General features: G+C 33.7%; 1 protein-coding gene and 2 pseudogenes across 4 annotated transcripts in view; all 3 read left to right on the forward strand.

Moving 5' to 3' along the window:
- The first annotated feature begins 3013 nt into the window (after positions 1-3013).
- Positions 3014-4484, forward strand: LOC126709496 (glutathione S-transferase-like; annotated as a pseudogene).
- Positions 4485-6092: 1608 nt separating this feature from the next.
- LOC126710451 (glutathione S-transferase-like) lies at positions 6093-7755 on the forward strand (annotated as a pseudogene).
- A 3245-nt stretch (positions 7756-11000) lies between these two features.
- The window catches only part of LOC126710446 (glutathione S-transferase-like), a 30091-nt gene continuing 26991 nt past the window's right edge, over positions 11001-14100 (forward strand). Inside the window, exons 1-3 of one of the 4 annotated variants that reach the window (XM_050410909.1) lie at positions 11005-11222; positions 11408-11456; positions 11695-12116. In XM_050410909.1, the coding sequence (XP_050266866.1) occupies positions 11073-11222; positions 11408-11456; positions 11695-12116 (621 nt within the window). In that variant the 5' untranslated portion in view covers positions 11005-11072. Of the gene's footprint in view, positions 11223-11407; positions 11457-11694; positions 12117-14100 lie in introns of all 4 variants that reach the window. The other 3 variants (XM_050410910.1, XM_050410911.1, XM_050410913.1) reach the window with 3 other exon arrangements.

Below are 14100 nucleotides of genomic sequence, written 5' to 3' on the forward strand. Positions count from 1 at the left end.
TCTCCAATCGTTGTAGAGTTCGGGGAATCCGCAGGTAACTTCCATAACTACCAAGGAAGTTATATCTTTTGGGATTCGTCTTCTGAAACCAGTGAGCTCGTCTGACCAACTTTATGGATGGACGAGCTTACCTTTCGACGAGTAAGCCATATGCCATCCATCACTTCCTTAGAACGAGCTATATGGATGAGTATTTGAGTTGGAGCATTTTTATAACACCATCAACTATGAAGCTTGACTGATCAAAAGATAGGTTCGACCGATCGAAAATTGTGTTCTGCAGAATTTAAATCAAGCCCAAGCCTGCGAAAACATTTAGAATTTCAGTCCAACATTATTAGGTATAAAAGGAAAACCCTAATCACGTTTTAGAAGCTCTTGGAAGACTTGTGAGTTACTCCTGTGAGATTTGTGAGGTTTCTATACCTTCTAACTCTACAAGCGTCTACTGGAACGATATCTACAATCAAGAACTGGTGGAAACAAGTTGTTGCATAAAGATCTATTACTGATGATGATCTGAAACTTTTGAGTCGGATCTCAAAGTCACAAACGTGAGAGTTTTTGTTCAACAAATTCAAGATAGAAGAGTCCGTGGAGTTAGAGCTATACGTGGTCGTGTTAGTAAGTTCTATAAGAGGTAGCTTTAGATTTATGGTTTAAATCTATTGTAAACTTCCATTCTATCATAGTGAATTTGTTTACTTTGAGGATAGTTAGGTTAAATCATTTCCAGGTTTTTTACCTTAAAACGGTTGGTTTCATTAGTTTTCCTGAGTCATCATATTACTGTCTTCTTTACTTTTTCACACTAAGTAATATGTTTGCATGTGTTTAACCTAAATCTCATAATTAACCTAAGTAACTACTTGGCTAATTCATTAGCTTAAACTAATATGTTTTAAAAATGGGTCTAAACAGACCAAACACATTTCATTTATTTATATTTTGTTAATACTAAATTGATGCTAGTTTTTATTATTATTAATTTAGTCTTGAATTATAGTATTTTTTTAAATTCCTAAATTACAAAAATCTTTTATTCATGATTTGACCCCTTAAAAGATGAAATTTTGGTTCCATCCGTATATTGATTGATAGGATTTTATTTACTGGGGTTTATAATCCCATCATATACAATTTCCTATAAGAATATCAATTATTTTAATTAAACACAACGTAAAACAAAATTATTTATTTATTTTTTGAGAAATAAACACATACACACACAAAGGGGGGAAGATTCTAATACAAAAGTGCATCACAAGAGAGAGTGTGATAAGTTATACTATGCACAACACATTCTCTTTCACTCTTTGGCAATGTTGGACAAGGTGCTTGCACTTCCCCAAATGAACTTTGTCTTTTGAACTTATGAGATCTTTCTTTTCACAAAAAAAAAAAAAAAAAAAAAAAAAAAAAAACCTTATGAGATCTACATGGGTATAGAAAATATGCAAAAGTTTTTTCCCTATAAAAAATATATAATGAAAGTCTTACGACTTCCAAAAAAAAAAGTTACTAGGAATATGCTCATCCTAAGCCCCCTCCATATATATATATATATATATATATATATGTGTGTGTGTGTGTGTGTGTTTTAACTCAAAGAAAGAATGTAAATGCATTCAAGCACTAGAGTACACTGGAACAACTAATCCACACCTAGTCCTTGCTCTTTACACTGCTACCAACCTAACATTGTTTTCTTCAGGGGCTGGGCTGGGATAGGTGATATCATACCAAACCATATGTAACAAACTGGAACCTAGTAGTGGTTGAATTCTTGAAACCACTAGCAGCCTGACATAGAGAGCTTAGGCTTATATTTATCAATGGGCAAAGTTTAGGTATAAAATTGGTTGTAGCTTAAGGTTATAACCTTACTCAATATCATTAATATTACTTCATATTTTAAAAATCTAACCGTTGAATTGTATGTTCTTTATACTCTTAATACATATGTCAAATTTTGTGATATCAGATATTATTTACTATATGATCTATAAGATTATATTTTATGCATAATTTTAAACAACAAAAACTTGCAATTTAAACAATTGATTAATGACATAGCTATTAATCTTTAATTTTTTAGAAATTTTGCAAGCGTGGAGGATATAAGAAGAATGTAATCCAATGGTGAATTTGTCAAAATTCACATTCAATAAAAAGATATTAAAGTTATAGTCTTAAGATACAACCAATTTTATAATCAAACTTTGTCCTCAATGGATTTTTATGTAAGAGAGAGCAGGAGCTGATTCAAAACATTACACATTAAATTATCTATATTACTACATTTCATTAAAATATTAAATTTTTATGATTTTTTAAATTATTTCTTTTTCTTTAAACAATTAAACATAACAATAGCTATCTACTCTGTTTATTCTTCCTCAAGATACAATTAAAAAAAAAAAAAAAAAAAACTAAATGTAAAACCAATAGTGACAATGTAAATAACAACCATGAATTTTTGTAAAACTTTGCATGTTTTAATATGGGTGAATTTTTGGCTAAAAAAACTAAATAGATAAATTGTGGGCTTGATTGGCTAAAATGCAATACTATTTCTATTCCATCGAGTGCTAATGCTAGTGCTCTAATATTAATTACTACTTTCATCATCACGCTCACCAGTAAAATAGTATTTCTTGCTTTGGTCAGAATATGATGGTAATTGAAAATCTCACCAAACCAATAATAGAGGAGGAAAAATCATCCAATATGTAATCAGCTGCCACGGACTTTGTACTTTCTGTTTCCATGGACTTTTGCCAGGATTAAGAATTCTCATTCAGCCGCAAAAAAAATGGTTTAGGAATGGAGTTCCTGGTTTGATTAGCTTACAATATAAGCGTTCTAGAAAGAAAATTGGGACATACCTTCCTTCCAAATGCCGATATGAACTATTCTTTCAAATGCCAATATATATGTATATATAAATGAATCAGAGGAGGCCTGTGGAGTATTGCTTGCTCTATCTCCTCCTTGTTCTTGATCATATCACCATCCTCCCCCATCATGGCAGCGATCAAAGTCCATGAAAACGCTGTCTCAACAACTACAATGCGAGTTCTCTCTACCCTCTATGAGAAAGAGCTAGACCATGAGTTTGTTATTGTATACTTGAGAGCTGGTGAACATATATATAGAAAAGAACAAATCCTGTCCCGCAATGTAAGAAAACTAAAAACGTTCATGTATCTCAACTTTTTTAGGATCAAGTAAGAAAAAAAAAAAGCCTTTTCCAATCCTTCCATTTCAAAAAAATGCCTTTTCCAATCCTTCCATTTCTTGTAAGCCAATTGTTCATTATTATAATCTAGAAGAAACGACAATGAATAGGTTCAATTATTTTTATTATTATTATAATAATTTTGAATCAAACATTTCCTTGTCTATATATGCAGCCATTTGGTCAAGTTCCAGCTTTTGAAGATAAAGATCTCAAGCTCTTCTAAGTGTATATGCAGCTTGCAGACATTAGTTATACTGTTATAATTTACCTCATTTTCGGACAGGCGAAAGAGACGAGGCAAAAGTGACTGGAATATATCCTAAAAATTAATATATTTCAATCAACTTCCATTTTCTATCATTAAGTTGATTCAGTAGTTTATCACTCTATTTTCTGCCAATTTAAATCATTAATAGAGGTAGTTTGGTGGTAGGAAGCTCTTGTGACTCGTTACACTTGTAAGTTTCAAAATTGTGAATTTAAGTGACAAAACTTATATTGTGCAAATGGTCCCACACCATTCATAATAAAGTTTAAATTTAAGTAAACCAAGGGTAATGACCAAATTTGCAAGTCCTTTTGTGGGTTTGGTATTATGGATTTAAGTGGCAAGTCTTATTATTGCATAAGTGGCTCACACCATACATGACAGGATTTAAGTTTAAGTAAGCCAGGGGTAGTGACAACATCTGCTTTTTTTTTTTTTTTTTTTTTTTTTTTCATTAAAAAAAATTAATGGATGGGTAATTAGTATGATCCTCATGCTTTCTCACCTTTTGTAATTCAGAATCAAGGGCAATTACTAAATACATTGCCTATGAGTATACCGACAAGGGAACCCAGCTGATATACCAAGACTCTTAAGGAGATGGCAATTGCATCAGTTTGGATGGAGGTTGAGGCTCTACAGTACTACCAAATAGCTACAACTCTAGGCATGGAGCTGGCGTACAAGCCAGTAGTTTATGGCATTAGTACAAACGCAGCAATTGTGGAGGAAAATGAACCTAAGCTGGCTAAGGTCCTTGATATCTATGAGAGTCGATTGGCACAGTCAAAATACTTGGGAGGTGATTGCTTCACCCCGGCGGATTTGCACCATTTACCCACTATACATTACCTGTTGAGGACACAAGCTAAAAAGCTCTTTGATTCTCGCCCCTATGTGAGTGCTAGGGTAGCAAACATCACAGCAAGGCCAGCTTGGTTAAAGATACTTGCCTTGCAAAGCAGACAGTAAGGAATGGACTGTTACCGACTACTCTCTGGTCATTTGTCTCCAATAAGTATATGTGCTTTAACTTCATGTATTTTGATTTTAATGTTTACAGTCTGCCATTTTCAATGTGAAGAGTGGAGACTTGTATGTTTCTATAGGTTGCTTTCACAAGTTGTCATTATTGTTGTGCCTTCAATCTTCAAGTTGAAGGCATCAAGTTTATGCATTATTTAAAACGAGTGAATTCTCCCATGCCAGGGCAATGGGATTGTTGCACTAATAATCCATATACATGCTCCTCAGGTTCATGTCCCACATTACTCAAACTGAGTTTAATCCTCTCTCTCTCTCTCTCTCTCTCTCTTACAGATTAGACAGGACTATGCACTCTTGCTATGCAAGCATAATGTTCTATAGTGCGTGAAAATTCATAATCCTCATAAGTCATGGACTTCAAGATTTATACCCATTCCATGTGATCCACATCCCGGCCAATAAAAATAATACGAAGTACAAGTTTTGTTAACAGATAAAAGGTGAAAGTTGACATGAATAACTGAAAATGACACTTTTATTAAATGCAAATGAGAATCTCAATGTATTGAAGTGTCAAACCCTCCAAGTTTATCTTATCTCCATTGAAACTGCAGGTTAATTGGAGGCAAGTCACAAAGTTTCTTTCGGGTCCTTATCCACAAGAATAATAAAATTGTCTAGTTGGATTGCCATGGGCTAATTTAATTGATAGATTCACTTTATATATAATATTTAAATTCAATCTAATCAAGTTCGGGTTAAATCGAGTTTGTGCTGGTAACAGGTCATCCTAAACGGTTTGCAATCTCTTTAACCTTTACATGATCTTTTGAGGGTCAGGTCAACTTGGTATGACACGAATTTTATTCCCTATCGAAAATATATAATAAAAGTTATATTAGTAGTTCAAAAAAAAAATTTATACTAGGAGTATGGTCATCCCATGTCCCAACTATAGGCTCAATTTTATTAATAAACTCAAGGAAAGGATGTAAATACATTCGAGCGCCAGAGTACACTGGAACAACAAATCCAGACCAAGTCTTTGCTCTTTATTATATGGTTTCTTGTTTTCCCATCCTTCTATTTGCAATAATAAATGGATATACTAAGCAACGAGTAGGCTGCTTTGATGATTACACTGCTATCAGCCCAACATTATTTTCTTCGGGCTGGGCTGGGTCGGTGATACCGTGATATAATATCAGAACATACGTAACAAACTGGAACCCAGCCGTGGTTGAATTCTTGAAGCCACTGGTAGCCTGACACACAGGGAGCTTTGGCTTAAATTTATCAATTTGTACAAAAAAAATATTACAACTTTCTTCATCACGCTCACTAGTAAAATAGTATGACTTGTTTGGTCAGAATAGAATAGTAATTGAAATCATCCAAACCAATAATAGAGGGGAAAAAATCATCCAACATGGCAATATGTAATCAGCTGCCACGTACTTTTTCCAGGATTAGGAATTCTCATTCAGCCGAAAAAAAAAGTTTAGGAACTGAGTTCCTGGTTTGATTGGCTTACAAAGTAAGCGTTCTAGAAAGAAACTTGAAACTTTCCTTCCTTCCAAAAACCAATATATATGTATATATAAATGGATCAGCGGAGGCCTGTGGTATATTGCTTGCTCTATCTGCTCTTTGTTATTGATTATATCACCATCCACCATCATGGCAGCGATCAAAGTCCATGGAAACCCTCTCTCAACAGCTACAATGCGAGTTCTCACTACCCTCTATGAGAAAGAGCTAGACCATGAGTTTGTTATTGTAGACTTGAGAGCTGGTGAACATAAAAAAGAACACTTCCTGTCCCGCAATGTAAGGAAACTGAAAACATTCATGTATCTCAACTTTTTTAGGATCAAGTAAAAGAAAAATTCCTTTTCCAATCCCTTCCATTTCCCATAAGCCCATTGTTCATTATAATCATCTAGAAGAAACAACAATGAATAGGTTCAATTATTTTTATTATATTTATAATATTTTTAAATCTAACATTTCCTTGTCTATGTAGCCATTTGGTCAAGTTCCAGCTTTTGAAGTGGAGATCTCAAGCTCTTTGGTAAGTGTATATGCAGTTGGTAGACATTGATATTAGTTATGGTTTACCTCATGTTTGGATGGGGAGAGAGAGAGATGAGAGGCAAAGGTATGAGAGGCGAAAGTGACTGGAATATATCTTAAACATTTATATATTTCAATCAATTTCCATTCTCTCATTAAATTGATACTTTTACGAACAATTTAAGTTTTTGGGACCAAGTTAATTTATCACTCTCCTCTCTATCTGTTAAAATCATCCATGGATATGGCTCAGTGGTAAGAATCAGGAAACTCTTGTGACTCATTATACTTATAAGTTTAGTAGTTATAGATTTAAGCAATAAGCTTTGTTATTGCACGGGTGGTCTCACATCATGCATAATAGGGTTTTAAGTTGACCCAGGATAGTGAACACACCTGCAAGTAATTTTTTTCTATTAAAAAAAATTATGGATGGATATAATTAGTATGATCCTTATGCTTTAACCTTTCGTAATTCAGAATCAAGGGCAATTACTAAATACATTGCCTATGAGTATGCTGACAAGGGAACCCAACTGATATACCAAGACCCTAAGAAGATGGCAATTACATCGGTTTGGATGGAGGTTGAGGCCCTACAGTACGACAAAATAGCTACAACTCTAGGCATGGAGCTAGGATATAAGCCAGTAGTTCTTGGCATTAGTCCAGACGCAACAGTTGTGGAGGAAAATGAACCTAAGCTAGCTAAGGTCCTTGATATCTATGAGAGTCGACTAGCTGAGTCAAAATACTTGGGAGGTGACTGCTTCACCCTAGCGGATTTGCACCACATGCCCATTATGCATTTTTTGTTGGGGACACAAATTAAAAAGCTCTTTGATTCGCGCCCCCATGTGAGTGCTTGGGTAGCAGACATCACAGCAAGGCCATCTTGGTTAAAGGTCCTTGCCTTGCAAAGCAAATAGTAAGGAATTGATTGTTATCGACTACTCTGTAGATCCCTCTGGATGTCATTTGTCTCTAATAAGTATATGTCCTTTTACTTCATGTATTTTGATTTTAAGGTTAACAGTCTACCATTTCCAATGGGGAGACTTGTATGTTTCTAGGTTGCTTTCATAAGTCCCATTGCACTGGAATGGGAGACTTACTTTGTATGTTTCATAAACTGTCACTGTTGTTTTGTCTTTAATCTTCAAGTTGGAGGCATCAAGCATATGGGAGTTGTTGCACTAATAATCCTTATACATACTTCTCTCTCTCTCTCTCTCTCTCTCTCTCTCTCTCATACCCTTAGCTTTCTCAACAACACTGTATTTTCACATCTAATATAGATAAAAAAGAAGTAGCTAGGAAATATTCACTATTTCTATGCAAGCACAATGTTCGACAGTGGGTGCAAATTCATTATCACGCGGTTTGTTAATAAAATTAATATTTATTTATTTTTAATTTTTTTTTTAGAGTTTCAATGTATAACATCCGCTTCTAATAATAGCTCTTTATCATCAAATTAAGACACTAATCGATTTTTTATACATTGTATGCTGACTTGCTCGAAGGTTTTAGTGCCTTAACTTTAAACTCATCAAAGACAAAGTAATCCTCTTCACTCTTTATACCAGTAACCTTTGGGAACAAATCATAGGTTATAATCCCGAAATCTAACTCACGTATGGTATAATTTTTAAGTTAATGTTTTCCTGAAGGGTGTTGAACTAGAAAAGCTTGATAAAAACAAAGGAGATACCTTGCACGTTTTGAACGTGTATAACTACCCTTAGCCCTTGGGATCTGATTATTGAGAGTACAGCATATGTTGGCGAAGTTCCTATCAGGATTATTATTATTTTTTTGTTAGTGTTCCTATATGGATTATTGAGGCTACTTTGAAATTGACCTATATTTGGCTAACATCGTTTGGTATATCAGAAAAATTACATTTTTTTCACATTAAATTATACCTCAATTTACAATTTGTCCTCTGAACTATCTAAACACATGATTGACCATCCAAATCAAAAACTTTATAACATTTAATTTCCTCACATATATTTTGTTTTTACAAAATTCAACATTAAAAAACCAATTTATCTCTCTACCAACTATTTTGGAGAGGGTAAATTGGTCTTTCAATACCTAATCCTCTTAAACTTAACACAAAAATAGACAACACGGAGGATATTGAAACATAGTTATAACTTTGGAGAGTCAATTGTACATTTCAATAGTTCAAAGAAAAAAGTATAAAAAGTGATATAATTTATAATGGAAAAATGTAATTTTTCCCATTATAAATTACAATTTTCCCATACTACAAATGTAATCTTAATATATCTATATTGATGATGCTTAGATCGTTAGCCAAAGATGATTGTCCAGATTGATGTCGTCCTCGACCAACTCAATCTCCGAGAACGAGTGAAGTAAAGAAAAGATGTAAATTGCCGGCATGGTGCCTGCCAAAAAGCCTCCGATGCCAAAGTCAGAAAGATTGACAAAAGAAAAGTTAAGAAAATAATATGCTAGAGTTTCAGAATTACTTCCTTTTATTTTTTTGGATTTCACTGCTATGTATTTATATGCACGCACACATGGGTGATTTCTTCTAGCCGTTGGTGGAGCCTTGATGGAGACTTTATTCTTCCCTGGTAACGCCCCTGCGGGGTGTTAATGGTGAGTTGCCCTTCCAACGGTCTGGAAGCCGATCAATGTTCTGTAACGGTTCATTGATGAGTGGAGGTGGATTCACTCATCCTTGATTGACGACCATTGTTGCCAGGACGAACTTGGATAGATCCTTCGTCCTTAGTCGTGCTTAATGGACGTTGATAATATGATCGAGCCTATCATATATTATCTATGCCACTTAGAAATTAAGATGGAGTCTTAATAGTTGTTGGAAACAACTATCTTTTGGAATTTGGATCCATTCACACCTGGTGAGAATTTATTCATTAATATAGTGCAGCCAGGAGGGGCCTAAAAGGGCCCGGCCCCCCGAGCCTTATGAAAAAGTAACAATAGGTGTGTGTATATATATAATTTTTTTTTTCATGTAAATCCTCAGCCCAAAAAATAACAAATTTTAATAATAATAATAAACCAATGGTATTTTGTGTCTTTGTTAATAGATAAATGCATTTTAACGTATTAAAAAACAATAATTTTATGTATTTATCTTAGTTGATAGTTTATTAATACTATATGGATGCTTATTTAGATTTTTTTTTTTAAATATTTATCATCTGGTCCCCCTATCTTGAATCCTGGGTCCATAGACTTTTTTTTTGATAACTTGATAATTCGATAGAATCGATAATGCAACTAAAAATTTGGTAATGATAAATTAAAGGTACATTTGGTACACTGATTGATAATTACGTTAAGAATGACAAGTTTAACACATTCTGATGAGTATGAATATAACGGTCGTCCATTAAGAGGACAATTGTTATGATTTATGAAGCCTTCATTGCAAGAGGAGCAACCATACACAATGGTCCTTTATCAATGAAGAAATTATCTTATATGTTGTGTGGCTCACATATCAGTCTCACATGAGTTTTATACGCGGCCGTATACAAATATTTTTTCCTATCATTGACCCTTATCTATCAATACCAACAATAAACCGGTGGTTGAATTAGTGGTTCAAATTTTTTTTAAGCCACATGTGGCAGCGATCAGCTGCTAGCATTATTTTCTTTGGGGGTTGGAGTTGGTGATATCATATCAGAGCATGTGTAACAAAACTGGAGCCTTAGTGGCTGAATTTTTTAAGCCACAGACAGCCTAACACAGGGAGCTCAATGGCTAAAATTTATGAATTTGCGCATAAAATATTACTACTTTGGTCATTATATATGCTCACTAGTAAATTACTACCACTTGTTTTGGTCGGGAATAAAATAGTACTTGAAAAGTCCTCGAAGCAATAATAGTGGTCGGAATAAAAAAATCATCTAATACGTGATCGCTTGCCAAGCGCTTTCAACTTTATGTTTTCATGTACTTTTGGAGAAAATCTATAATATTTTGGAAATATACATCTTTTCTCTCACATGAGTTATTTTTCTTGTACTTTTGCTAAGATTAAGAATTCTCGTACAAGTAGTTCTTGCCTTTTAAGATCAAATTATTTCATAATTTTTTTACCTCAATTTTAATGTAACATACTAAGAGTGATTAATCATTACTTCCTACCATTTTTTTCATTAATCACATTTTGTTATATTATAGTTTTAGCAAAAAGTTGTGAAAAATTTTATAGTTATAGACTTTTCCTTCTCATTCACCCAAAAAAAAAGAAAAAAAAAAAAAGTTAAGGACTATTCTAGAATTCTGACCTACCTTCCAAAAAAAAAATAGTTTATATCAATTATAGTTTATATTGGTATTTGGAAGGTATTTGAAATAATTTATTTCAAATACCAATATATATGTATAAATAATTGGATCAGATGAGGCCTTTGGTATATAGCTTGCTCTATCTCCTCTTTGTTCTTGATCATATCACCATCCTCCCCCATCATGGCAGCGATCAAAGTCCATGGAAACCCTCTCTCAACAGCTTCAATGCGAGTTCTTGCTACCGTCTATGAGAAAGAGATAGACCATGAGTTTGTTTCTGTAGACATGAGAGCTGGTGAACATAAGAAAGAAAACTTCCTGTCCTTTAATGTAAGGGAACTAAAAACATTCATGTATCTCAAACATTTTTGGGATCAAATACAAAAATCCAATCCTTCTATTCCCTATAAGCCCATTATTCATTATAATCATGAACGAAAACAAAAATGAAATAGGTTCAATTATTTTGTTGTTATTATAATCATTTTGAATCTAACATATTCTTGTCTATGCAGCCATTTGGTCAAGTTCCAGCTCTTGAAGATGGAGATCTCAAGCTCTTTGGTATGTCTATATGCAATTGGTAGACATTAGTTATAGCTTAGCTCTTGTTTGGACGGGGGAGAAAGACATTAATATATTTCAATCAATTTCCCTTTTCTCACTCGTTAAATTGAAATTTTCATTAGCAATTTATGTTTTTGCAACAAGTGTTAGTTTATTATTCTCCTCTCTCTGCGTTAAAACATAATAGATGCATTTAATTAGTATGATCCTCACGCTTTGAGCTTTTGTAATTCAGAATCAAGGGCAATTAATAAATACATTGCCTGTGAGTATGCTGACAAGGGAACCCAGCTGTTATACCAAGACTCTAAGAAGATGGCAATTACATCTGTCTGGATGGAAGTGGAGGCCCAACAGTACGATCCAGCAGCTTCAAAGCTAGGCTGGGAATTGGCAATAAAGCCAATGCTTGGCATGAGTACAGACACTGCAGTTGCAGAGGAAAATGAAGCTAAGCTGGCTAAGGTTCTTGATGTCTATGAGAGTCGATTGGCTCAGTCAAAATACTTGGGAGGTGATTGCTTCTCCCTGGCGGATTTGCACCATTTGCCCACTTTGCATTACTTGTTTGGGACACAAGTTAAAAAGCTCTTTGATTCACGCCCCCATGTGAGTGCTTGGGCAGCAGACATCACAGCAAGGCCAGCTTGGTTGAAGGTCCTTTCCTTGCAAAGCCAACAGTAAGGAATGGATTGCTATCGACTACCCTCTGGTCATTTGTCTCTAATAAGCATGTGTGCTTTGACTTCATGTATTTTGATTTTAATGTTCATAGTCTGCCATTTCCAATGTGGAGGCTTGTATGTTTCTAGAGTTTGGTTTAACAAGTTGTCATTAATGCTGTTGTGTCTTCAATCTTCAAGTTGAAGTCATCAAGTTTATGCACTATTAATAATCCATAGACATGCTCCTCAGGTTCATGTCCCACATTACTCAAACTGAGTTTAATCCTCTCTCTCTCTCCCTCCATATAGATCAGATAGTTGTAGCTAGGGACTATGCACTATTGATATGCAAACCTAATGTTCAATAGTGCTTGCAAATTCATAATTCACATACAAGTCAAGGACTCTAAGATTTATACCTACTCCATGTGATTCATCCCAGCCAATAAGGCAATAACAATAATACAAAGTAACAGACAAAAGAAGGTAAAATATGACATGAATAACAGAAAAATTGGCACTTATATGCAAGTGAGAATCTCAATGAATTGAAGTGTCAAACAATCCAGGTTTATTTTAATCCCCAGGCTAGAGGCTAATCAAAAAGAGTCTTTGAGGTCTTATCCACAAGAATAATGAACTTGATACGAGGACTTAGTAAACAAATTGGGTTGATTATATTTAGATTCAGTCTAATCAATTTCAGGTTAAATTGTGTTTGTGCCGGTAACGTAATCAGTTTGCAATGTTTATGAACTTTACTTGGTCTTTTGAGTATCATATCAACTTGGTACGACTTGTATTTCTTTTTTACATGCAATAAAAAAAATACAAAATAAAAAATAAATTCAATATCATTGTCTTTGTCATCCTTTTAATACAAATAAAAAGAAGAAATGAACAAAAGCACATAAAAATAAAAGTTAAATAATATAAAAAATTTTAAGTTTACATAGTTTGAACGTTACTTAAAAAAAAAAAAAAAAAAAAAAGAAAAAGAAAAGAAAAGATCAACCATGTGACCCATGGGTTAACTCAACCCACCATTTCAATGGGTTAGGTATGCGTCGTTTTCCACTTGGTTAAAGGTCGTTCCCTTGCTTTCACTCACTAATTTAAAATAATGCATAAACTTTATACCTCAAACTTGAAGATTGGAGAAAAAACAACACAGTTTATGAAAGTAACTTACTAAAATCATACAAAGCAAGTATCCCACTCCAGTGCAATGGGACTTGTTGCACTAATAATCCATATACGTGCTCATTAGGTTCATGTCCCCTTAACTTAACACTAACCCGACATGTTTATTAAACGAGTAAAATTTCTCAACCGTAGCACGGCCCATTTATTAAACAGGTCAGTCGTGTCAATTTGTTTATTAGATTTTATCAAAATGAAAAAAAAATTTATGAAAAAACAAACAAATAAATATTTTTAATATAAAATTCAGAACTAACAAATAATTGCATCACAAATAATCATTCAAAACTAAAGCATATCTAAATATTTCAAATAATCAATCACAATATGTTAAAGAAAATAAACCACAACAACTAATAAGTTTATGTACCTAGGGTTTGATGGGTATATTAGTAAAATGTCATTTAATTAAACGGGTTAAACAGGTCAAACGGGTTCCATATGTTGAACACTAACTCAACCAATTTATTAAATGGGTCAGTCGTGTCAACCTGAATATGACATGAACCCATTAAGCCTCAACTCATAATCTGCTAGTTTCGTGTTGTGTCGTGTCGTGTCGGGTTCATGGGCCATGTCCAATTTTGCCACCCTAGGGTTGTATGCTAGTTTTATTAAAGTCAAAGCATAATCAGAATCTATGTTGAATTCAAATTAATTTTTTCCTTCTTTTATTTTTATTTTTATTTTTTTGGCTGAAAGAAAATTTTCTAATTTTTAGTTTTAATTTTCAATTTCTAAATTTTTTTCCTAATTTTGCACTACCTAGTCTA

This window comes from Quercus robur, chromosome 12 (genome assembly GCF_932294415.1).
Source record: "Quercus robur chromosome 12, dhQueRobu3.1, whole genome shotgun sequence".
NCBI lineage: Eukaryota > Viridiplantae > Streptophyta > Magnoliopsida > Fagales > Fagaceae > Quercus > Quercus robur.